Source organism: Falco cherrug, chromosome 1 (assembly GCF_023634085.1).
Source record: "Falco cherrug isolate bFalChe1 chromosome 1, bFalChe1.pri, whole genome shotgun sequence".
In the NCBI taxonomy this organism is placed as follows: domain Eukaryota; kingdom Metazoa; phylum Chordata; class Aves; order Falconiformes; family Falconidae; genus Falco; species Falco cherrug.
The window spans coordinates 91,353,820-91,380,374 of record NC_073697.1 but is presented as its reverse complement, the minus strand read 5'-3'; the positions used below and the strand labels follow the sequence as shown (position 1 = coordinate 91,380,374).

The window sequence follows — 26,555 nt, the reverse complement described above, 5'->3', positions numbered from 1 at the left end:
CCTCAGCACAGAAGATAAACAGACTCGAAAATTATTAACTTTTACTTCTTGGGACCAAGTTCAAATTTTCTCTAGAATTTTAGCACCAATGAACTCACTATCCTTAACACCCGAGATGTCTTTTTTTTTTTTCTCTCTATGTACTAGTTCTGTGGTGTGGACAGGGGTAAATGCAGCTGCTGAAGCACTGCCTGCGTTTGGAACAACACGTACGCTGTCAAGGAGGGTTGAATGCATCAGCAGAGATATGCAGGACTCCTGTGACAGCTGTGTGTTTGCACCAAGATGGGGTTAACTCTTTCCCACTAACATACAACACTGGAAAATAACTGCAGGTAAGTTCTTATTTCTGAATGGCTACATTCAGTCAGCAAACTTCGGACACGGGAGATAAATCACATTTGCAAAACAGATTACATTGATGGGTATTTCAGACCTCTTTCCCCTTCCCGAGCAGCTGCACTTGACCTGCACAAGCGCTGCAACCACATCTTGGGACTAGTAAGCCTAGCAGCTCTTGTGAAAACACAAATCCCACTCCATAGCCACTGCTGTGAGTTACCACCTGGGATGTGGACAAACTCTATAAACTCTAGCAGATTCAGCAATCATAACCCCCCCCCACAACCTCTGTGCTGAAAACGGAATACAGCCCTCTAACCTCAGGGTCTGGTTCGCTACAGAGCTTCTGCCAAGAAGTCTCTTATTTTAAGGAAGCCAGGGTCAGAGTACAGGGAATATTTGCATGACAGAAATCTTCCCTGGAGATTCTGGATACAAGGCTGTGGGCTTGGAGGCTCTGAGTACACAGAGAATCGGTTAGCAGGCCTTCCCTCAGCTGTTTACCAGGGACATAACAGAAGATCCCTTCGGAGGGCCCTGTCTTCATAAAGAAATGCTCTTCCTGCTAGTTGAACACATGCTGTCATGAAAACACAGACTGTTACCTTTAAAAATAAGGAACGCTGTCCGTGGAAGGTCATCAAACCAGTGCTCGCGATTTCGTTTTGCCTGAAAGCAGAACAGATGTGATCAGAAGTAGTCAATGCCACATCCATACAAACAACGTGCAGTGGTGGAGACCCACCTTATTCCCATCATCTGCTTCTTTTAGATTGCCTTTGCTCCTTACCCACCTTCTCTTTAATCACTGGCCTCCTTTGCTCTCCCTCCCACACACACTCCCCCTCTTCTCCACCCAATAAATACTCACCTTCCATTTTAAGCCAACAACTTCATAGAAATTGTAAAAATCCTTTAGACTGCAAAACAGAAAGAAGCATCTGATCAGAGCCTTGGAGATTATTAGATCCTTAATTGTCCTCGTCAGGCATCAGCAGCAGAGAGTCCCTGGAATTTATTAACTCCTGATTAGAACTGCAGCCACAGCTGATATAACTCACCACTGACCTCTTCCCGGTCTAGCCAAAGGTTAGTGGCTGACAGTGGCCAGAACAGGGTGCAAAGCCTGTCTTCTTTCTGGAATGCCACAGCCCTTGGAGGAAACCGTGACACTACTGAACTGCAGAATTTTACTACCAAGAGGAAAGACCTGAGGCTTAGATAGCAAATTGCAAGGGACAGAGATCGTACTACTCTTCGAGAAGAAATCTTGGACTGTCTTAATTACTCGCACAGTCCTTTTCCAAGGTCTTTGCACATTTTCTTTTGAGGGTAACAATGACATTTGAAAAAGGACATGAAAGCAAAGAAACTCATAAAACACGAGTGCCTGTCTTGGTGCTCAGGGTCAGGCCTATAACAGCTTTTAGGTGTCTGGAAGTGAGAATGCTGAACTTCTCAGACTCTTACTGGTGTCATTAGGTGCCTAAATTTAAGAACACAGTCCTTCTCCCTATGCCATTTTCAATACCTCTCTGTGGCACTTGACTTTAAGGTGAAGCGCTGGCACCAGTTTCATGGGAGACTCACTCCCAGCCTGTCTGCGGCCAGAACAAAGGAAAAGGAAGAGAAAGTCTCCTGCTCTAATTCCCTCTACTTCCATGCTGGCTGGAGTTAGCTGCACCCACCCACCAGAATGGTAATTCTCTGCCTCATAACACAGAGGATGAGAGTCCTGAAAGCACCAGCAGAACCAGATTTTAATTAACAAAACCCTGGGGGACACAGCCAGCTGCTGGAAAAAACAAAAACTTGTTAAGCTGTGAGGCTGCACTGTGTGAAGAAATGCTCCTTGCAGGCTCTAGTGCTGTTCCTCAATTTCTCACTCCTCTGTTCTCGCAGGGGAGGTGGGAAACAGAAGTCTGCATGGTGACTGCCAGCAGAGCGCTGTATCCACAAGAGGGCACGCAGGAACTCCATCACCTCTGAAGAAAAACCTCAGCTCCCGGGGTACCCACCCCTCCATGCTCCCTGCTTCCAGACAAATCCTTTCAATCACATAACTCTATTCCCACATCTCAGACAACGTTCATTTTATAACCCCAGCCATCCTCTCTCCAAGGTATAGCCTAGATCCAGGAGTGAAGCAACCTCCCTGCTCTGGGTGCGACAATAAGACCATCCTACCTGACTAAAGGAGTATTGCTTTGATTCAGTGCTTTGAAAGTGAGATATCGCTCTCTGGCACACATCCGAGGCTTGTAAAACCGCAACAGCCCTTCAAAGTGCTTGAAGGAAACTCCAGACGGCCTCTAGAAACGAGGGAATGTTTGTCATAAGCAGCAACATCAGGCAGAAGCACACAGAGGCTAGCGCATTTAATTCTCACTTCAGATTTGTTTTAAGCAAGATTTCTACATTATCGCAAGATGCCATTATAACCAAGCCCCAGAAGTACTCTAAGCTATTACTTTAACATACTGAGCTTATCCCAGAGCACAGAGATCAGAAAGCTCCCCTGGCAATCAGTCCCTCCAGTAAATGCAGAACTGTTCCCTGTTGCCCTACCATGCGAAAACTGTCCAACCAGACACCCCGAGCAACAGAGTTCAACCGCTCTTCTTGGGAAATTAGGAGACAGCCTAACGGATCCCATTACTAGCGCTTTTTTAAGGCTATCAGCTGTGTGCCCTAAACACAAACTAATCTACTAGAAGTGGGTTAGTTATTTTTGGGCCTTATTTCTCTTGCTGCTCCCCAGGCTCAGCAAGAAATCAACCCTCTCTCCCCCAAGTGCTCTGTCCCTGCAAAGAGTTGTTGCTAGGTGAGTTACTTCTGTTTCTGCACCATTCACTCATGCGGTATCTAGCAACTGTACTGTATCTCCACTTGCATGACCCACCCCTTCCCTAAGTACCGGTGCTTGAGAAGCAAGTCTGCAAGTGACCCACACTGAATCAGAGAGAAATCAGTGATCACACACACTCCAGAACAAATTTCACTCATTTTATCAAGACGCTTCCATAATCTCACATGGGGCTGAAATTCACTCTCTTTTTCCTCCAGAAACAGATATAAACAAGTTACCTGAATGAAAAAAAAAGGAGCTGAGTGTGACTACAGTCAACAGACACATAAATCATCTGTTTTGGAACATGCTCCTTGAACACTCCAGACCACTGGTGTTCTTAAAACATTGCTGACCTCCCCTCCTGCTGGACTCCAGGCTGTTCTCAGCCTCCCTGCAGGACCCTGTACCTGTTTGGTGATCAGCAGGCGGTAGGCGTGCTGTATGGCTGTGCGCTTGTGCAGCAGCAAGGACTTGAACTTCCTCTTCTCGATATCATTGAAAGTGTCGAACACAACTGCGAGAAGCTGTAGAGAGAAGACAAGAGAGAAAGTAATGCTTTGATCCTTAACCTCTGCAGCTACCTGAGGCAGCGCTTCTCAAACAGGCAGGAACATCAGTCTAGAAAGGCATGAGAGGCATTGCCTGCAGAAGGAATTTACTAAGCGCTACACTGACTGAGGCACAGAGTCAGTGAGGGCCCGTTGGCCAGGAGGGATCTCACAAAGGGATCACCAAGCATACTGCACACACACCGATCCACCTTCCGGAAGAGGCCCAGATGTTTCTGCCCTCCTAATGCTCACTAGTGGTTTTAAGAGCTAAGGCTAAACCCCACACATGCCAACAGAAAACAGCAGAAAAAGGTTTGTTAAAATGCCCTGATCTCTTCCTAGAAAGTGGGTTTTGAGGACTGCTCTCTGGACTCACCCTTCCACGGAAGCTTTGGCAGAAACATGTCAAAGCTAACCCTCCATCTAGGACAGCAGCAGGGAAATCCAAGCCCACCACATGCATCAGATCACCCACCCTGGGTTGCAGCGTTCCTCATCTCCTTTGGTAAGCCCCTTTCCACCACTCACATCCTCCCCTGAGCTGGTGGTCCTGGCCCTGCCCTAGATGTCGCAAGAAGCAGAGCCAGCACAGCAGCTATGCTCTCACACTGCTGTCACCAGCACCCTTCAAGTCCTGCCATACTTAGTAATTCCATTCCCCTCAAACTGATTTACAAAGTATTTCAGGCAAGCCCAGATAATAAAATGCCATCTTATGATAAATAATTAAGACAGAAAAGAACAATAAATTTCATGCAACCGAGTATGTCACTCCAAGCATGATATTAATGTGAGAGAAGTTGAAAGAGACTTGTATCATTCTGGTTTCTGTGATTTAGCTCAATTCCTTCTGGTTAAACATTAAAAGAGTCCTATCCGTAGCAAAGCTGTCATTTCTGGAAGTATTTTGCCAGAAGGTCTCAGATCATTACAGAGCACTCTTGGGAATGGGGAAGGCTGTGCTGGGCAAGGAGCTCCAATGTCAGGCAGAGAGAAGTTGGGTGCTTCTTCAGGGGACTCACCAAGTTCATGATGAAGTACAGCTCAATGGAGAGATACACTATGAAGAAGACACAGGACCAGGGGTTTCGGGCATAAGATGGCATCATCACATCAGGGAAACTGCATCCAAAAAAAGACACGAGTTTAAGCACCAAATAGCTCATGCTATAGGCTTCCCGCTACGAAGGCAAAAGGCACAGGACCCAGGTGTGTGTGCAAACTCACACCCAAAGATCTGCTCATTTCTGCGAAACACATGGTTGCTCATGCCACAGCAGTTTGTGCCTAGCAACGAACAGCAAGAACATGGAGGTATGAAAAAAATAAATATGAAAAGCACATTCTTTGCACAGCCCAAAACCAAATGGGCAAAGGGGATTTGTAACGTGGCTAAGGGTTGTGCTTCGATACTTAGCAATGACAGCAATACAGCTTTGGTGCAAGAGTGTTACAACCTAAGATTTATTCCATCCTCTGCTAATTTCCTAATCCTCAGAGCTCTCCCTGACAGCAGATCAATATTTACCCACTGTTGTTATCCTCCTTTCCTAGCAGATAGGTGAACTGAAGCAGAGGAATAGGAAGTTACTTCACAACAGCAAATTGTCGGCTGACAAAGGAGCACAAACAGAACTTTCCCTTCTTGGACCGAGGCCTAATAAAGCTGTTTCCCCCTTACTGCCCTCACAGTGATGAGGAGGTCCAAGTCGCTTAGAGATAACTGCATCTGAGGTCACAGTATCCTAAACCAAAATGAAATACCAGTTCTTCCTATGCAGGCTGACCCAGGAAATCTCTCTGTCATACAGAGGAAAGGGATTGTATTTGGAGACAGAGCATTTCTGCAAATAAACTCTTGGCTCTGCTAGACTTCTTTAGGGGTAAAGGGAAAGACTGAGCTAGAAAAGCATGAACTTACTTTGAAGTGGTCAAAAGCACGAAGAGATTCACGAGGCTGTTCTCCAAGGTATTGAAGTACTGAAAGAAAAAACTCCCATGACAAAACGCAAGCAGAATTTCATAGTGACATTTCACTCAAAAAACCACCAACCCACCTACCTGAACACAGGCATTTCTACAATTCCCTGATGCCTCCCCTAGAGAAAGGGTACTTCAGCATCGGTCCTTTTTAAAGGTGCCCGAGAGATGGCATGTGAAGAGTTTAAAAATTAAAAGCTCATCTACATATTTTTGTAGTAGTTACACCCAGCAAGCTACAGACTCAATCAGTAGCAGGACCTAGTGGCTGCTCGACTCTGACAGCAACAGTCTGAAGTGGTTGAGCTTTCACCCAGATACCTTCCTCCCCTGGGGACAGCAGCAGGTGGCTCATTTGACTGAATTAAGACACCAAGAACAAGGAACAACTCCGTGAACATTCCCTTTGGGACAAGCTGACTTTGAAGAAGTTCCTTCCCAGCAGGGGTAGACCAGGGTAACCGTCTCTGAGCAGCTAGCATCTGGCCTCCCTGGCCACCACACAGGAATAAGCTAAGTCTACACAGGAATGTTTGATTCTTAAGCAAGTCAAAATGGGACCCAAGCTTCAGGTGAAAGAACCAGCGATACTCACCGGATCCGACTGGTTAGGAGAAAACAAATAAAAACCTAGAGAAACAGCAGAGAAGGTAAAAGAGGAGAGAAAAAAGGGAAAGAACAATCAAAAATAAAGTCTGTTTAATACCGAGCAGCGCAGTGATGAGTCTCTGTTCCCAAAGAGAAGGTCATGCAAAGATTAAGCCCTCTCTGACACCATGAAGCGGCAAGTATCTGAAAGGCCTTTTCCAGGTTTGCCAAAAAATGTCACTGGCATTTCACCAATCCTTTTGGAAAACAAACTTTCTGGGCATGGTTTGCATACAGGACTGTAGCAAGTACACGACAGCCGCATGCTTTGTGAGAATGTAGACTAAACTTACAAGATTGGGGAACAGCTGATGGAAACAGAACTGGGAAACCACAAACACACACACCACAGACTGTCCTCTGGAAGAGGTCAAAAGGACTTTTGCCTCAAAATCAAATACCCAGCTTCTAGATTTTTTTGATCTTTAGTTCTGCCTTCCAGATGACTGCGGATGAAATGGAATAAATGGAAGATCCTGGCAGGACTCTGATTCTGATCAGCTTTGTATTCATTCGAGTTGTTTGTGTTAATTTTGGACAATAACTGGTTAAGAGCACCACTCCATCTTCCATAAATACAACTCACCCAGAATGGCAAAAATCACCATGAAGAAAAGCAGGAGGAGAAGAATGTCAATAAATGGTGGGAGGGACTGGAAGATCTGTCGCAGATTTCTGAAAAATAAGAAAACATAAATAAACTAGAACTTGCATGTTTTCTCCTCCAAGTTGGCAGGGGAAAAATCCCCAACAACACACCATACTTGAGGACTGACTTTCCACTTCCTCCAAGGATTAAAAGTAGAAAGCTAGGTAAGTTAAGATTGTTCCCAAGCTACCTATCTGTCCTTTGCAGTCAGCTCTCAGGTACTGCAAACAATACTATTGTCACCCTGTCAACTTTCCTTCTCCAGACTAAAGACTAGCTCTGTGATTCATCGTGCAGTTTGCAGGCAAACCTAGGAACCAGAAACAATACAGCCACATTCAAGTGTTGTGCTCGCCAAGGTAGTTCATACAGCTGAGGACAGTATATATAAGCACTGTGTACCATCAGCATATGCAAAGCTACTACCTATGAAATTTCCCTACATAGGCAAGACACTAGGTACGCTTCAGTCACGATTACAAAAGATGCCCGAGATCTGAAATGTCCGTGAAAGACACTTACTTTCCTGAGATGCCTGCGGGATCAGAGTGCTTTTCCCCACCCGAGTCCCAGGCATGAGAGCAGAAACCCCAGCCAGCTGACCACTCACCTTCTGACGGCACCACAGTAACGGCAGTCCACCAAGAAGATACAGCGCAGAGCTCTGGTTATCCGGACGTGTGAGGTTTGGCGCACCAACACCACGATGGCCTCTATAAACTGTACAAACAGCACGCAAGTCTGCAAAAAAGTGGTTTCATGAGAGGCACAGTTGCAGTCTCCTTTTGGGAAAAGCAGAGCTCTCACTGACCATCCATTTGTTTGGACACTTTAAGGATGGGAGGTGTTCTTGAGAGCTTAGAGATCTCACATGAATCATTTGGCACACGGGACGCATGGCTAGGTCATCTTTGCTATAGTACAGGCCAGTATTTAATCTGGTTCTTTGGTTCCCGAAGACGTTGAAGGAGAAACACTGACCATCAAACAGACAACTTACCTTTACCATAGTCCTTTTGTGCCTGATAAAGGTTTGGAAGCCCAGCCACCTCATCTTCATTGAGAGTTCAAAGACTACCACAATTAATGCAAACAGCTCCAGGGTTGCATGGACCTGTTACAATACAGCAAAGCTTAAATCAGTGCTTCTGATTACAAAGAGCAGCACATCAGAGGCCACGATTCTGCCCTATTTCAAGCAGCACATGGGTTTGACAACAGTCAGAGCACAGCTCCGCGACATGCAGGAAAATCCAAGGCCACTCTTAAAGCTAGCACAGCACTGTTTTTCAAAGTTTCTACATTTATTGCTTTGTGCTTTTATTAAAGCCTGTACAATCTTCCTCTAATCAGCATCAGCCCAGAATTTCTTGAAATCCACATCCCTTTCGGGCTGGAATAACACATCAAAAAAAATGTACTGATAGATTTGAAACAAAAGGGCAAGACACCTGCAACTTGAGCAGAAACACTTTCAAAAAATTGATACTGTAATTTTTTTAGTGAAATGCAAGAAGAGCTGCTGGGCAGAGAGAATTTACATAGAGAAGGGTTTTAACCAGACATTCTGAACAACCACAAATAGGGTCCTGATCAAGCTCTGGAATAGAACTGCTTTTGGCAGTGCTGAAGGACCCCTTCTCTGTTGGAAGATGCAAAATGCACCACAAAAAAGATGACAGTATTTTGTACAACCTCAGCTTTAGCCACAACTCAAAACCCAAACTGACTTACGCAGCCCTGACTCATTTTGAAGAACACACTGATCCCAGGGCTGTCAAGGCTGTTCTATACCCCTGGCATGGTCCTAGGGTACCATTAACAGCTCCAAAAGCAGATGCAGGGTCTCCCACCAGCACCAGCAGCTCCTAGCACTGTGCCTTACAGCGGTACCTCATGAAATGGTTGTGGACTGGCAACAGCACACACCAGTTTGTGTACCCCTTCTCTCAACCTGCATTTTGTGAAGGTTAGATATAAAACTTCAAGTCACTCACACGGACGTTAAAAACAGTCCTCACAACACTGGGAGGAGGGGACAGGAGAAGGTTTACTAGCCTGTCCCAGGCTGAGATTTGTTTGTGTTCTAGGAACCAGCGGTGGTGCCGGGGTAATGGCACCAACCTTGACAATGACTTTAAAACCACCTCTCAAAGCACACAGATTTTTGAGTTACCTCAAGGAAAAGGAAAAACCACCTACTTCTCAGTTACAAAATTTAAGAACTTCACAAACTGATAACGTAAGTGTCACTTTCATTGTGGTCTACATACATCAGATGAAAAAAGGATGTTGGTCTGGCTCGCTTATCTGTTGTCAGCCAATTTACAAAAAAAGCCAGGTGTTTTTTTTCTTCCTACTGCTGCTACCTTCTTCCTCTACGTTTAGCCTTCTTTTTCCTCTTACCCACCACCAGAAAACAGGTGAACTTCTTCATTTTGCCCCAAAGTACTCACAAAGATGCCAAGACGGAGCATAGGAACAGCTGGCGCCTCGCAGAGAGACAGCAACAGGAGAAGCAGTGCCGTGCTCAGCTCCATTAGGTAAAAAAGGTGATTGTGTGCAAAGAGGTAGGCAGCAAGTGCTTTGGCATTTTTGGGGTGAGTGAAGAACTTATCATTATTTTCTCCTTCCTAGGGCAGCAGGAATAAAGAAAAGGACAGCATTAGTGACTCAAAGTACTATAACACAGCTTTCCACATGAAGAAGGCAGACTTTTGTAAGGATTAGATACAATTCGCAACAGGCTGTTCCCACTTTACAGCCTGACATTGATCTGTTTATCGAGGAATGAACTCAACACACACAGGCCATCCCCTTCTGTTCATAAGCATATTTCAGTAATGAAACTCATTAATATCCACAAACTCCTGCTTCAGAAACTCTTGAGTCTTTTCAAAATGAGGAAGAGTGCTGAAAGAGTTTATGAAGGTAGGCAAAGAAACTTTAGACAACATCCCAACATAAACACAGCACTTCATTTACTTGCAACCACTTCCACATGTTTTACAGACTTATTTGATTCAACTTCTCCAGGACAGAACACGAAAACACACAGATAAGCTCCAGGGCACCTGGCTGACAGTTGCTTCTCCTTATCTTGGCCTTGCAAAATGTCTGGGAGAAAACACTGGAGCACACACAGTGTTTACTGCTTCACGAATGTGAGAAGACAGACTCCATGAAAAATTAACAAGTCGCTATGCTGATTTGTCATTCCCTCTTAACTAGAAAGCGTAATTAACATTAAAAGGTCAGATACTCCATCCTAACAGTTTGCCTACAACTGATTTTTAAACAGCTACATCATTGCTATTTTTACCTCTAGGATGGAACTTAGTTTGGGGAGATTTTAGAGGTTTTTCATGCAGAAATACCCAACAGCTTCTTCTTTTTCTTGAGTCAATGGATTAAGCAAGGGAGCCTTTGTCACTCACAGGAAACTTGCTGCCTCTTGGAAACTGTCATCAGAGATCATTTTTCCCCAGCTGGGACACACAGATGCACAAGAAGTTTTTTGGTGTTTTTTAAATTAACATCTTTCCAAGTAAGCAATTGCGGTAAGGACAGTAACCTATTACTATGAAAGCAGAGTAACTGTGATTGCAAATGGCTAACAAGGTCAGGAAACAGGATCTCCTTTCAGAAGTGAAGCATTCTGGAGACTAACTCAGAAAAGGGTTTCAAATGTTTCTCATTTACTCATCTCACAGGCAAGCTCACATTCTGTTTAAGGACACACACACACACCGCAGGGTCAGTGAGCCAGATTGTGAGCAGGACAAAACCCAGCAGCAAGCGCCATAAAATGCAAGTCCCCGTCCGTCCCCCCCCTCAAGAGAGTGCTAGCTTAGATCAGCAGGGCATTCTTATTCGCGCCTGACAAAACACACTTGCAGAATGAAAAATAGTCAACATTCTGCTTCTTGGTAGCCAAGCAATTCAAAACATTGCTGGACAGCAAAGTCCTCTTATTCAAATAAGACACTCTTGCCTGCAGCTACTGGTTCAAATAAACAATCTTCATGCTCTTTAAGTTACGTTTACTGCATTTCAAGGACATTGTCATTATGACCATTGGTCAAGGCAGCAGCAAGAATAATCTGCATCTGAAGGGCCAAGCCTGCTGTGTACATTACCATCAGACACTGCAGCAACTCAATGACCCTTTGCAGAGCATCTCCAGTAATCATGAGTTTAAACAAAAGCCTGGGAGGGGCTGGAGCTATCGTTACATTGCCAGTGCTGCTCTAGCATATGATGAAGCTGAAGTATTACCAAAGGTCCGAGCCTACTCTGTTTTAGAATGTCAGAGAAGCAATATTTCTGTCCTGTGGGGCAGGAGCAGGGTGGGACAAATGGCTCTAATCACCCCGCAGTAGCTTAAGCAAAAAACCTAACTAGGTCCAAAGCATCTCAAGCTGCAATGCAGAGCCTTTGAAAGGGAATGAAGAGATTGAGGAAGGAAAGGAACCAGCAACAATTTCAGACTGGACAGCTCTGGAAGAAGCTCAGTTTTGGTAGCTAATTCATGACACCTGACTGTACAGCAATCCAAAAAAATAGTATACCTTTGTTCAAGTAACAGATGGCGTTTCCTGTAACTGCAGCATGGGAGGGGGTTGTTTGTTTGTTGGGTTTTTTTCTTTCAAATACGATAACTTTCACTCCTGGGCTGATCTCAATCTCAGCACGCTTTCTTCCTGTGGAAATCAAGACCTCTGCCTTCTCTTGTGCCTTACATAACCTGCAGGGCTTGACTGATGCTAAACAAACATCCTAGGGCCACCCATCAAATCTGTGGCCAAGGCAGGATTAAGGCATTTCCAGAACACGAGAAGTCTCCGGGACAGCACTGACCATTCACCTCGGAGCAACTGAAGAGATGAAATAGCGATCTATAACCAGTGACAGAAATCTCCATGGCAAGCTGGCAGAGCTGAACATGTGCTGAATCCCTCAACTACTACAGTCCTTGACACTGGGAGAGACGGGAGAGGATGGGTAGCTTGTTCAGTGGCTCCCAAATGACTTGCTAGAGCCCACCTGAAGGCACTTCCAGCATTGCCCAACACCTCAGATTCCTTTGCAAAGCACCAAGTTTTTAACCTCAAAACAGAAGCTCTTTGTTTCTTATAATCAAGAACTACCATAGTTTCAGAAGTCCATTTTTCACACCAAACAGCAGGGCTCACCTGGAGGTAGATTGCTGCCTCTTGGTAGTTCATTTCCCAGTTGTGTCGGGCAGAGCTTTGCTGCGCACAGCAGTCCCCTGCAGCAGGGCTGGATGCATCGTTAATAACGTCATAGCTACCTCCATCTGCATCAGTACAATAAGAGAAAAACTCATTTACAATTAAGCTAGCTGAGACTGATCAGGAAGCATGTAAACAAGCCAGGCACTAGGACCAGAGGCAACATCTGACATGGCCGAGGACCCAGGAAACTGGCAGCTTGTACATACAAACTGATTCTTCCCATGTAGGAGCTTTCAAGAGACACACTCAAACTCAGTGCTTCAACAGGGGAATGTTCCCAGAAGATCATCAAAAGACACAGCATCCTATTTAATACAATAAGCAGGTCTCCTGGCTCAGGAGATCTGTGCTGTCATGTTCACAGCGTACTATCAGCAGTCATAAACTATAAACAGGCAGCTAACAGCTACAAGTCTCTGAGGATGTTCAACCCGCAAAATAAAGCGGGCTTGCTAAAGGAACACTGCCTTTTCACATTTAATGGTAGGACAGACCACGGAAGAATGGAGTACATGACTACCACAGGCAAGGGAAATCAGTCTGAGTGTAGCAGCTGTACAGCACACTAATCGCAGCAGTCAGTATTTTTAGTAGAAAGCCTCATTTTTCAGAGGTCTCCAGAGTCATTAAACAATGCAACTTTGCAACGCTCTTTTTGATGCAGATAAGTACCAATATCCCTCTGATGAAAACAAACAAGATTAATTTTCTGTTCATATCCCATAGATTGATTTTGAAACTTCTAAGAGTATGTCCTTTGTACCAGTAAAGCACTATAAAACTACACTTTACTGAACATCTGAACCAGACTTCATAATTCAAGATTGCATTGAAAAAAATACAATTCAATTGCAAAAAGCAACTCCCAAACATGGCTACACATACATAGTGCCCTTCCCATGGGACAGCCCCACAAGGCACGTACATAAACTCCATCATACTTGCCACTTTTTCGCACTCTGCAGCCTCAGTGCTACTAAGATACATGAAAAAAAACATGCACGAAGACAATTATTGGGAATTGCAGGAAGACAAAAAGGGAATGTCAGTTGATTTCTTCTTCTGGGACTGGGATTTTTATTTCGCACCTTTGACAAAGAATACTGAGCAGAGACCCCACAGAAGCAAGACCTGCTTAGAGGCCATGCGTGAAACCTGTGGTGGAGCTGGCCACGCACTCAGTTCTACAGTTTCAATCATGCCCCCAAACCAGGGTTGTTCTTGCTCTCAGTACAGACTTCCCTCCTCCACTTCCTCAGGTTCCCAAAGGAGGTACATGTAAAATTGATCTTGCCAGTATAAAAGCGCCGATTTTCCCCTTTTTATGAGCACAGAAGCTGTGATGCGTTAGCTTTTTCTCTGTGTTACAAGAAATTATGGGAGAGTGGAAAAATGAGCTTCTTTTCCTCTCTCATGACAACATGCTGAAGATTTGCTGCATCTCTTTGCTACGACAAAATAATCCTCATTGAATTACTGATTCAGTCTTTCTAGAACACCCTCCGGAGTGGAGAAAGAGTCTGTGCCAAAAACTCTGCACCCACCAAGGGCAACAGCACCACGTGCTTCTGGCAGAAAATGGAAAGAAATCAGAAACCCCTTCACCGATGCAGAGCCACAGGTGCCTTTTCCACCCTCAAATCAAATTAAGATAGCATATAACTGGGATTTGTGAAGACTTTCTAGATTGCATACTCAGATTGCTGAGAATCCTGCAGCATTAAACCTATTTCTCTTCCTTACTTCCCCCACACCCTTAAAATACCACTCAAAATCTGGACAAATGATTGAATGAGGCAGATTCCTCCCCCACACCCCTTCTACACCTCGAATGAGCACAGTTCTTGAAGAAACTGAATGATGGAGCTTTTTATTTATACACAGAACTGGAATGGCAGTCTTCCAGGTTTGTTTGCTCTTTAGCTGAAAGATGACAGCAATATGCAAAAAACCAGAAGCATTATATTGTGAGCTCTTAAAAGTTCTTAAATGTTATTTATGAAGCTTTTATTGTGTATGTGTTTCAAAGAGACAGCCTCCCTCAAACTGCAGCTTGATAGCAAGAACTTCTTTCCATTAAAGGCTTAACAGAGGAGCAGAAGGAGCACATCTTCATCAGAACCTGGACTTGCTGCTGAAGATCTTTACTGCCCAGAAGCCCAGTATTTTCCAGTCCTCTCATCCTAACAGACCATTTGCTACCAGACGAAACACGCTGCAGTCCCACCCCGCCTGCCTGCCCCGCCATGAGGCACTAAGCTGGGTCACAGCACAGGCAGAGCAGAAAGTGGCCTCCAGCCCCCAGCCTCAAAGACCTCAAACATTACCATCGACAGGCACAGAGCTACCAAACACCCCCAAACCTTGCTGAGGTGCACAAGTGGCTGGTACTTTGGAGCAGAGAGTGCAACCTCTTCTAACCACACATAACCTGCCGCCTGAAGCTGCCCAGGGCCATCCACAATGTTACCTGGGCAGCTTTACAGCGTGTCACCCACAGCTCCTTCATCACCTGTCGGCTGGGTGAGGCTGCAGGATGCCTTGCTTAAACCAGCAACAACTGTGAAGGTGCTAACAGGAGCCGGAATTTCAGGCCTTTCCAGAACTCGCCTTCAAAACACAGCAGGCATTCAGAGAACGTCTGAGTGTGATTCATCTCACACAGTTTAGGGGATATTGAGAAATCAACACCTTGGCTGCAAGAGTTCTTTTGGGGAAGAGGGACATATTAAGCAGGTTGCTTGCAATATTACCATGTTATTGCAGCATTACAGCATATACAAAATTTAAGAAAATCAAAACATACTGTGGTCAAATCAGCAAAGGTTTGTAGCATCAAACAAAACAGCTGAACACTGTGCCCTACCAAAAGATGCCAAAACTACCTTTAACCCCGAAATAGTTCTTTCACGAAGACCAACCTCTCTCTGAAAAGGATCAACACTAGGGAAAGATACACCACAAGAAAAACCCAGGACCCCTCCCTGCATTTCACACAGAGGACTTGCAGCTGAAACAGAAGAGATGTCCCAGTGAGACCAAGGTTGCAAATACAAAAGAGCACTCAAAGATGCAAATAAGAAACAAAAGATAACTCTAGACACAAAGATGTTTTCTTCCTGTCTAAACCAGCCATCATCTTTCTAGGCACAGACAACAGAAAATGTACTGGTGAAGTGTTCCAGTGGGGAGCTGCATTTTGTGGATCAGCTCCTTCTCCATCAGGTACCAGAAGGTTGATCTAGCAGCCCTGAGGCAACAGCATCATCTGGGTAATAAATAATAATAAAAATAATAATAAATTTGAAAAGCAACCCTCTGACTATTTGTTTGGCAGCCCTCCAGCTAGCTAATTTCCTCAGCTGCTCCCATGATAACAATGACACAGACTAATGCAACCTCCGCTCCGCTCAGCTCGTGCTGCAGAACATCCCCGACGGCATTTACCATTAGTATCGAGCTCAATGAGATAGGAGGATCTCTCCACAGGACTCCCGTAATCCTCGAAGTAGATGGCAGGCGGTTCCCTCCACTGCATGGCAGCCACCACATCGGGAAGCGGGCACGCTTGTGTTCGGAGTTGGGGAGAGGGAGACAAGTCAGACCTGAAGTTTCTCCCTCCCTCCCCTCCGAAAGCCGATCCTCAATTTCGCAGCTTCCTCAAGGGAAAGCTACGCACAAAAGATTTTCATCTGCTCTCTGCAGAACTAAACATTTTCTCCCCTCCCCTCTGAGGAAGGTGGCTCAGACTTCAGTTGAATCGTTTCCCTATCGCTGTCTTAGCAGCAGGCTGTTTCTAAGTGCAAGTTGTTGGAAGGCTCAGCTGTGGGACAAAGAGCATTTAAGCATGAGTGTGGTGGTAAAAGCAAGGCTTCATGTGCCATGCTCTCTTGTTTTGGCATATAGCAGAATTTGCTCACCAGCGAACATGAACCACTAATGGGAAAGGAGTCAAAGTGCTGAGTAGTCACAGCAAGGAGTCTTCCCCCCTACCCTCCTCCCCCCCAGCAAAAAAAGAAAACTGATATTTGTGAAGTTCACAGTACAAGGGGCATGACAAAGTAAACGAACTGAGCTGCTCACAGATGGCAAAGCTTCCTTCCACACTTGTGTAACTTATCCCAGACGTTCCCTGAAAAGGGAGAAAGGGAGGGGAAAAAAAGAAAAGAGAAAAAAAGAAAAAGCAAAACCAGCTGGCTGCTTACACAAGGCATCCGGAACGATACTGCCGGGACTCCAACATTTCCATTCAGTGCAGCAGAGCATGCTCCTGTGTAAATAGTTTCCATATGTCATCATTACAATAAAAAACAAAAAAACAAAAAAGAAAGAAAGAGAAGGAGCATAAACTTTCCAGAGCCCAAACCTCTCCCTTTGCAAAACAAATTCCCTGCTTAGGGGAAGGAAAAACTCTACATTGGCTGAGAGAGCAAACAAACTCCCCTCATTTGGAGAAGCTCACGCAGCCACAGGGGAATCTCAAGGGCAGAGCCGAGAGGGGAGGAAGAGACAAAAACATTCACAGGAACGAGGGATAAATACCCTTCCCAGCCAGGCTATTATACATCAAAGTGAAGCCAATTCGGACTTTCATTGTTTGATCTTTGATGTCTGCATTGGTTTTAATAAATAGTAATAATTTTTAAAAATCCAACACACTAGTAACCTCCCACAAATTCAAAGAGTTATAAACAAACTCTACAGGGTAGCTCTCACATTTGCCTCGGAGCTCCCCCAGTCTGGCTCTCATTAGCCTGTTTGCCAGATGTTCTGCTTTCTAGATAGCACACACTTTTTATGGCGTTCCACTGAAACAGACTGAGATGCCTCTAATTAGCTCCTCAACTGACTCCAAAGCCATGTGCCTTTTACTGGACTTACCAGGACTTTCTCCTAAAGGTTGAGGAAGGTCTCAGTGGAGTTGCTAGTTGCCATCCTGTCCAGATAATGTTATTTTAGCAAGCATACCTGTGATGACAGAACTCTGCAAACTGTGTGGAAGGCAGGGCAAGTGACATAATTCAGGGAAAATATTCTTACGGTTAAATCTGTCATTCATACTGTTTACATATCATGTGTGTAGTCAACGTAAGACAGCAATACATAAGTTACTCATGTTGCATGTGCAAGTAGTATTTCTCTTGACAGGCAAAAAAGAAATGCCAAGGACACATGACTTTGGAGACAGGACGCATCTTCATTCACATTGCTGTAGAAGGTTCCTGCAAGTAGATTCACCAAACAGAGTGGGAAGAGAGAAAAGTAAGCAAAGTATAACCTCCTGCAGTCAGGTAAGGTCAAGCTGCCCTGGGCACGTGCTCCAGGCAGCTCCAGTAACATCTCAGACAACTGGAGACGTGATAGCTGATAGAACACTCTGCAGTGCACCAGCCACCAGGCCACAGAGGAGGAGGACAGGGAAAGAGAACACCAAATCATCAGTTAACCGTCAGATTCCTTCTTAAATAAATATAACCTGGCACCAGCTTTGTCCTTTCTCTCCTCCTTGCAACCTTGTTTCTAAGAACTGCTGTCTTGCATTTACCTCTGCCCTTGCGGCCATTATTTCTTCTTTGGAAAGAGGCATGACTACTTGGAAAGGGAGCACACTTGCCAGCCATGTTTTTTCACAGGAGCAGTGTCTTTTGCTATTGGAGCTGGACACACTTCCAGGAGTGCAGGCTGTCCAAGGCAAATGTAACTTCCCAGAGTTGAGCAAACGTTTTACAAGTTTGCTACAAGAGTCCACACAGACGTGCAACCTGACCTTACCAGCACAAGGGTCCCATGGGCAGGCTCCATCCCCTTTGCAAGCAGGGAAAAGGGCACGAAGCAGAGCAGTCTGCGATTCAGTCGGCTGCAGCCCCTCACCAGTGACTGCTGCACCATTTAACTGGAGCCATCTCTTTCCAGGCTTTGCATTCTTCACTGGCATACCACCTCCGTTTCTTATACCATCCACCTTGACTGTAATTGTACCTAATTACCCAAACTCAGCTAGTCACACAGCTCAAGCTTTCAGTTTGAAAGAAACACATCCAGACATCCAGCAACACTGAACATGAGCCCATGGCAGAAGGTAGATCCCAGCAGATTCAAAGATGCTCATGGTGCTCCTGGACCTCCTGACCTCATACACAAGACCTGTCCCAGTACAGGATCCCCATGCTGGCTAAAGCTGCCACCTCTCTCAGCAACTCTGCTTGGAAGCTGCAGGGAGGACGAACAAGGCTGCAGAAGGAAGTCAGTATTTATTTGTCAGACAACCAGAAGCACTCCTCTTCTCCTGAAAAGCCATCATCAGCTGAACTGCACAGAGTACCCACTACAGAAGATGCAAATCCATGAAAAAAACATGGAAATGAAGTAGATGCCTACCCTTCCCCAACCCAAGCTGTACAGGCACCTTCGGTCCCAAAGGCAAGATTTTAGTCAAGTATGTTGAGTTGTACCAGCACTGATGACGGCATTTTTCCCTTCCAAGTGCTTACAGGCCAAGTAGCTTCACCTCCAGAGGATTTATCTTTCCTCCCCACTCCAGTGTGGTTGATAAGAAACTGCTCCTTTCCAAGTGCTGAGGCAGGAACATGCGTACATGTGTCTCTTCAAGGCCAGACTCACCTACCCAGGAGAAAAAAAGCTGGAAGCCGCCTGGAAAGCACAGCTGGTTTGGCACTTGGCCACACATCTTGGAGGTGAGAGGGACAGACAGTACAATTGCTGCCTTCAGCGCCGTGCCAACAGGCGCATCGCAGGACTGATCTTTGCAGCCCAAAATATCCTGGTGCCCATCCTGTTTTCAAGGGATGTTATGGGAAGGAATTTAACAGCCACGGGGAAGCCTAAACAATTTACTAGCAGTTTGTTGCCTAGGAAAAACAGGGCATCTCCAACTGAGTGCAGTGCCAAGCCCTTCTGTTGCAAGAGAAATAATATACTTCCGAATATTTCAAGTCAGCGTAACCGAGTCATGCTCTTCCTTAGAGACGACGGCACAGCAGAAACATATGCAGAGGCCTCAGGGCTCTTTGTCTTGCTATATTCTCACAGCACTTGCTTGCTGTGAAGCTCAACAAATAAAGTCACTTCAGCTTCCTATTTAACACAGAAAAGTTTTTGAAAAAATATGGATGTTGCCACTTTGTGTTAGTGGTACAAGGTGACTGAAGTCTACCGTCCTTGCCTTTACTCGAGAATCCAATGAGTTCCTATGGCATCAACATAAGCTCACTTCATAATATCATCCGCCACACTACAGGGAGCTGAATCCACGTGAAGGATGAGCAGATGTCCCCCAGCATAGTAAGCCACTTTTTATATACTACTGCCTCTTATCAATCGTGCTGCCTATCTTCTTATCCTGAAGACAGCTTAAGTCTTGCATTGTTTAATCAGAAAACCATGTATCCTTGCTAACATCTGCACTGCACACGTGTAAAAACCCTGATACACAAACTAAACACAATGACAGAAGGGCTAAAGCATGGTAGGAAATGGTTTTGTCTCAGCAAGAAGCCGTGGCTCCAGCTAGCTCTTGCTCTGACTGGGTCAGAGCCAGTATTTAGTTAACCATTTGCTCTGCGGCTCACTAGCCTTTCAAAATGAGGGATGAACTATGATGATTCACTCAGACATTTACTTCCTGCACCACCCTGCTGCAGACAAAAAGAGACATTTGTAAGGAAGAAGAAAAAAAAAAGAAGTAAAAGACTTCTAAGAAAATAAGGATGAGGATAATTTTATCTACACCAGCCCAGATCATTTGGTTGGAGATCCTCATCTGTGCAGCTCACTGCCTCGTCTCTTCAAGGCACCTGCTCCTTCCTTTGATCTCAACCTTGAGTCACTCTGGGACTTTTTTTTTTTTTTTTCCTCTTGCAATGTTATGTGGGAAGTTTTGACCAGAAAATGTTTGATTGCTGGACAATTTTCACTTCTATATACAAAGCAGCAAGAGGCAGAGGGCCAGATCCCTCCCTTTTGGGATATTCGGTATCCACAACTGGGTTAGTAACAGGCTTCAGCAGCTGAAGACAAACTGAGGGATGCTTTGTCACCCTCAGAGAGGCCACCTCACCCTGACTCCTAAAAGCCTCACTAGTTCACCAGACCACACCGCTCAAAAGCCGCGGCAGCAGTCAACAGTGAAACAGAGGAGGATCACTCCTCGACTCCCCGAGCTGCATCCTGTAAGAATAACATTACCTAACCCACCGGCTCTTGCTCCTCAGCTGCAGCACCTTCCAGCAGCTCATGCAAACCACCACACGCCTAAGACCCCTTCCACAAAGCTGCTTTCTGATGGGTGTGTGACTAAATCCTCCTGCATGAGAAAGTCCATGAAATACCATACGAAGAGCTGGAACCAGGCACCCGCCGCAATCCGAGACTGTGTAACACAGGAATACCTGCTTCTTAACATAGCTGTAAAGTCAAAACCAAAGTGTTTTCAGTATAAAACGAAAGGCTGCATTAAGAAAATATAATTAAGAATCTTGCTTGTGTGTTAAGCCAAATTGCTGTCAGTTTCATACGCTTCATTTCCAATCTTAACAAATTACCTCTGTACCACAAAAGGTAAACTCAAAGCCACAACAGAGGGATCACCTATAACCTTACATTACCCATCCTTTCAGCAACTAATAAGCTCTATAATCTTGTTAGTCTGATCATATCACAGCAACAAAGGCTTTACAGACACAGAGATAAAATTATTCTGTAACTGGAATTAAATATCCAAGCCATTGAGAAGCTCTATGAAACAACTAATTTTGAATGAAAAAAAAATTCAAAATGATGAAGTTTTTGCTGAATGCAACAAAAAAAACCCCAAAAACCACCAAAAAACCCCCACCCACAACCACAAAGAAAGAGGTGACCAGCTCTGCCTAAAGCTATGGAGAGACCAGGCATGAAATACACACACATTTCTAATTCATAATTTTTGAAGAAGTAACAGAAAAGGAAAGAGACAATATCAGAATCCCTCAGATATATCTTTAACACATCCTGTTACATGAAGGAATTTCCTCTTTTTGTTCCAAAAAGGGAAACCAATGCCTCATGGTTTTAACATGTTAAAGATCTGCTTTAACATCGGTAACAACACAATGTCCGCATTTTAAAAGCGTGTTCCTCATTTGAATTCTCCAAATCAGAGCCTTTGGATTTTCCTGATGCAGTTTGGAAAGATGTTTGATTAAGCTGCAATCTGGCCTTTTTAACGAAAGCAGTGTGCTGCCAGGTCCTACTGCCAGTTCCAGCCACCAGCCAGCAGCTCTCCAGAGAAGTCACAAAGGTAGCAATGGGAAAGAGAGGAAGCACATTCCTTATGTGAGAAAACGGTATTTAGTTTGGGCAACAAATCTCCCATGTGGCCACCCCGCGCTGGAGCAGGACTAGAACGGAGTATGCAATAATAAGGTGTGTGTCATACGGACCTTTCTGCCCTAAAGAGAGAGGGACAGCAAAAAAATGAGATAAATTCAGTTAAATAATTTCACAGCAAAACTCTAATGTCTTACCACGACAGACTGAGACCAATGAAAGTTATTTATTGTGGTACAGTAGGAAGAAGTAGGTAATTGCATTCTGTAGTGTCAGAACAAGACTCCACCACACCGGTTCTTTTGAAATACAACACTGCCACAACTCCTCTGCCTCATCATTGTGTCTCAGCCAGGAAAGAGAAGCCGCCAACTTCAGATGAAGATGCATGTAAAGGAATGGGGGAAACCCCAGCCTCTAGTGCTGCGTAACTGCCCTCCATTAAGAGGAAATAAAAAAAAGAAAAAGAAAAAAAAAAAACCACACCGACTTCTGCACATTTGGTTGAAACTGCTGCTGGCAGAACTGAAGAGGTGACATGTAACAGCTGGAAAGGAAGGAAGGAGTTAAATCAGTAGTTTGACATCTGCAAGCCAGCTGCCAGAGGGCTTTCCCTCAACTGGTCCTTACTTCAAGTCCTACAGTCATACAGAACCATATCTTCAGAAAACAGACAATTTTGACTTCCAGCACTGCAGAACCCTCTCCAACTCTTTAAAAGTGGTTCCAAACATTAACCACAAATACATGCCTTATTTCTTGTCTGAATTTCCCCAGCTTCAACCAACACGATTCCACTGTTCCCCAGTTGAAGCTACCTTCAAGCCCTTGGATCTCAGATGAGCTGGAGCAAAGGCACTAGAAACACACCAAGCATGAACACATCGCTTAGTCTACAGCCAGCATGGATTGCGGTATCACCTCCCTACCTACCCTCATCATTATTTTTATTGGAAAGACCAAGGAATACATTCGCCGTCTCACCAGCCAAGTGTCCCACATGCTCACTTTCAGCTCAGTTGCTCATGACATCAGACTCAGCTCAGCCTCTCTGCCTGCCAAGGCAGCCCCGTCCACCCTTACAGATACATGGCCCTACAGCTGGTCACAGCAATACGCACACGGCTTGCCTGCATCCATCTTACCAAGTAGTTCTAATCACTAAGCTCCCTTCATCACTCTTACTATGCCCTCAACCTATGGCATCTCCTAAAAAAAAAAATACTTTTTTTTTCTCCAGATCAGAAAGAAATGTTACAGTTGGCACAGGGACAAAATCCAATAACCCATATGACAGTCTTTGCTAATAACATAGCTATTAATTAACCAGTCCCAATAACCAGTTGGATTTTGAGACCCATCCATCAACCAGTTTGCAGAGCCATTAGCTACACAGTGCTGATTTATACTATTCACTTCCTCAATCAAAATGCCATACAGGTGCTAAAACAAATGCCTTCTCAAAACATTGTCAGTCTATCTTGTAACCTTACAAAAACTTAAGGTTCATATGCCACTCACCCTTTCATAAATGCACACTGATTGACATGAAAACCTGTCCTTTCAATACAGATTTTAGAAGAGCTGTTGCTGGTTTCCCATTATTTTGCCTGGAAACCTTGTTTGGTTGGCTGGCCTGCAATCTCCAGCCTGGTGCAAAATACCTTTTGGGTCTGGGAGAAAGTTGCTATCACTGCAACAATCAGACTGCCTCAGCTTCAGCCTAAAGGAAGAATGACAAGTTATCTGCTGATTTTTAAATGCCTACCTTTAGAATCAGCTGTTTAATCTCTACTTTAGTTACTGTGGGAATGGAAGAATACATCACACAATGACCAGGTCATCTGGCTTTTCAATAAATACAGAATACATACAGCATTTCTTGAGCTTCCCCGCAGCATTATTGACCAGTGTTGAACCTCGACTTCCTAACAGGCCAGCATCACTTAACACGTCTTTTTATTTCTCAGGTCCTTTAGAACACCTTTAACTCTGCTGACCACATTTCTCTTTGTGATTTTCCTCCGCTCCCAGTTTCTATTTCTTTGTTTGCTACATAGAGGTGCAGCTGCTTTCATGTTAGCCGGCACAGACATGCCTGCACTGTGACTTTTTGCTGCCTCTCCAACAGCTTTAAAGCTTCCATTAGCATCTTTGTTTTCTATACATGTGTGTTCCCTCAAAGTATATGAATAATTTTCAATGTTTTGGATCCTTCCCCCTGCAACCACTAGAGACAAGGTCCTGCCACCAGCCTTGTATTTGAAAGGAAGGGGCTTTGCCTTGATCACTTCCCCCCCTGCCCCAATGCCAAAATTCTCCTTAGTAAGTTGCTTGTGAGCATTTACTTAACACAGTCAGGACCAAAATGTCACTTGTTTGCATGTGCCAGCAGTTCAGAAAAAGCAGAACATTTAATACTGCTTGCAGGTAGCAAGGCAGAGCTACAGAGCAAACCGGTCTCAGCAAGCATTCCTCTCTGTTCAAACACATTTCCAGTGCTTCTGGTCTGCTCAAGCACCCTGGAGAAACAACGTTCCCCTCTGTACGACAAAAAACAAGCAAATGGGCAACAAACAGCAGCATCTTCCTCTTTCTGCAGTGACTCACCGCTACCTAACTAAATAACCAGACGGACACTGCTGCTTTGTGTTGTAGGAACACTGCATTTACAAGATGGATTACACTACAGCTCTTGTGCCTCTCACCAGGCACAGATCGCCTCCAGCCAGGGTGACCATGCCACAGAAATAAGGGGACAGACCGTGGAAGTATTGTACTAGTCAAAACTTCTGCCCTTACAGTCTTCCTTTGGAGCCCCATGCCTACAGCCAGTGGCCGCAGAAGCGCTAGCTGTAGAGGATGGCATCCCTGCCTTCCTCCTCCCACGTCTGATTATCCTGTAAATGACATAGCCAACTCACCAGTACAATTTGACCCTGGGGAGTTTTCAGTGCTCCCACTTGCAGGATTGATCACTTAGTCTTAATTCTACAGGCACTTCTTCATTTAGTTAACGAAGAGCAGGAACATATTTGTGCATTCTAGTGAAATCTTTCAGCAGGCTACATTACTTTTGTACAATAAACTTTCCCAAATCTGTTGAGAATAGTGAAAGTATTCTCAGAAAAACAGTTGCAGTTTGAATAAAATACAGATGATCAGACGTTCCCAGATGACAATATATACACCCACCCATGGGCTAGGCAGTCATATAGAACATGTAAGAGTAGCTCAGGTGTCCAGCCCAAGAGAATCAGAGGGTTTCACGCGGCTGTGCAGAGAGATACATCCTAAATTTTATTCCCACACATAAGCAGGAAAAGAAAAGCCTTTGCTCCAAACAGACTCTACCAGATCGTGATTATAAAACCAGCATTGGATACAAGCTTCAAACCCCCACACTATGATTCAAATCACAGCAGTCTCCTCTCGTCATCCTCAGGATCTCTCACCAACCATGCAGTACTGTGGTGGATCAACACAAACACTACTTTTCTGCCTGTCTCCCAGATGAAAAGATCAGCAGTACAGGTGCCTGAGCTTCCTGCTCAACTGCTCACTAGAAGCAGATGGATGAAGTCCTAAAGCTGCTCCTACACCTCTTCATAAAGAAAGAAGTCACGTAAAAATCAGGCATCCTCTCAACATGCAAAAAGGGATTATGTTAAAGACATGGGGAGAGCCCTGCAAGGTCTGGATCAAAAGCCAGAGACACTGGAGGCAAGAGAAAGACCTATCAAATTCATTGCACTTTTCCCAGCTTAAGGATCAGAAATGGAGCGTTCTGGCTCATAAATTCGACTTCCAGCAAATTCAAGCTTAAATCCCCTGAAGGCAATAAGGAAAAGGCAATCAACAACAACTCTAACCACTTCACAGATGCTCCTGTTTAGTTTATACAGCACTTCTTACAGCATTCAAATGGGTAAAATGGGATTTCAACGCAGGGGGGCTGACGGCAGCAGGCAGGATTCCTCGGTGAAGATACCAAGGGCAAAGGAAGTTCTGAGAAGCATCATATTGGTTATGATGAGTGAACTCAGCGTGCTCAGCCTTTGCTCATTTTAATCTGCCAGTAAGCAAGCTTGGCTAAACTGAACATCCTGCATCTACAGTGCCTTAAAAATCCACAGGAATCACCAAAATGAGGGAGAAAACGAACAAACTGATGCGTTCCCTGGGAAGCCATGAAAAAACTAATCACTATTTGTTTCCAACTGTTGTTCCGCTTCCTGAGCCAAATGTTCCCAAGTCAGCTGCGGTGGCTGAGGAGTGACCGGTTAGAGCTGGAAAGTTGTCGATTTAGAATTGCAGCTTGAACACTTTCAAACTCTTTAACATCTTTTATAGTTCCAGGACCACCTGTTCAAAAAGCGGAGCCCTCCGATGCCATAGCATGTGCCCTTACCCCCACATTTTCCAACTAAAGCCACCAGGTTGGGGAGAAAACACTTAGCCTAGCCTGTTCTTCTGCTCCCACATCACAATGATGTGAGCCACGTGCTACAGAAGAGACACACCAAGGGAATGGGTTCTCTCCCTCAAAGCATCACGGTCATTACTCCTGGCTTCACAGAAGGAAGTGAGAAGAAGCTTCCAGACTCCTTGCCCCACTCTTCAGCATCCTCCCTAATTTACAGTGATTATGCAAGAAAGATGATATCCATCACTTGTGTTCCAGGAGAGGACAAAGGAGAAAGAAACATTTGACTCCAGGATAATGGAACACTAACCCAAGTCTTCTTTACCTTGTATACGCTTTTACTTGCTCAGATTTGAACAGCATGGGGCATTCAAGATGAAATCACTGGGATTTTTTTTTTTTACTGCGCCAAAGAGTCAACAGTGCAGAGATTCTGTTTGACAAAGCATCCTACTGTGAAACACACAATGTGTGCATTGTGCAAACCGATCTCCTGCAGGGCTAAGAAAACAAGGCAGGCTCA

The 26,555-nt window shown here is 44.8% G+C and overlaps 1 protein-coding gene across 5 annotated transcripts in view; it reads right to left on the bottom strand.

Annotated features, from left to right (window-relative positions):
• Positions 1-26,555, bottom strand: part of TPCN1 (two pore segment channel 1) — a 54,815-nt gene that overhangs the window by 15,316 nt on the left and 12,944 nt on the right. For 2 of the 5 annotated variants that reach the window (XM_055706087.1, XM_055706098.1), the window contains 12 exons: positions 12,217-12,341; positions 9,478-9,654; positions 8,022-8,135; positions 7,632-7,762; positions 6,959-7,047; positions 6,320-6,354; positions 5,666-5,724; positions 4,767-4,866; positions 3,601-3,717; positions 2,530-2,654; positions 1,214-1,262; positions 948-1,011 (listed from right to left, as the gene is read on the bottom strand). In XM_055706087.1, coding sequence (XP_055562062.1) covers positions 948-1,011; positions 1,214-1,262; positions 2,530-2,654; positions 3,601-3,717; positions 4,767-4,866; positions 5,666-5,724; positions 6,320-6,354; positions 6,959-7,047; positions 7,632-7,762; positions 8,022-8,135; positions 9,478-9,654; positions 12,217-12,341 — 1,185 coding nt within the window. Of the gene's footprint in view, positions 1-947; positions 1,012-1,213; positions 1,263-2,529; positions 2,655-3,600; positions 3,718-4,766; positions 4,867-5,665; positions 5,725-6,319; positions 6,355-6,958; positions 7,048-7,631; positions 7,763-8,021; positions 8,136-9,477; positions 9,655-12,216; positions 12,342-15,726; positions 15,964-16,484; positions 16,550-26,555 lie in introns of those variants that run through there. The other 3 variants (XM_055706079.1, XM_055706097.1, XM_055706092.1) reach the window with 3 other exon arrangements.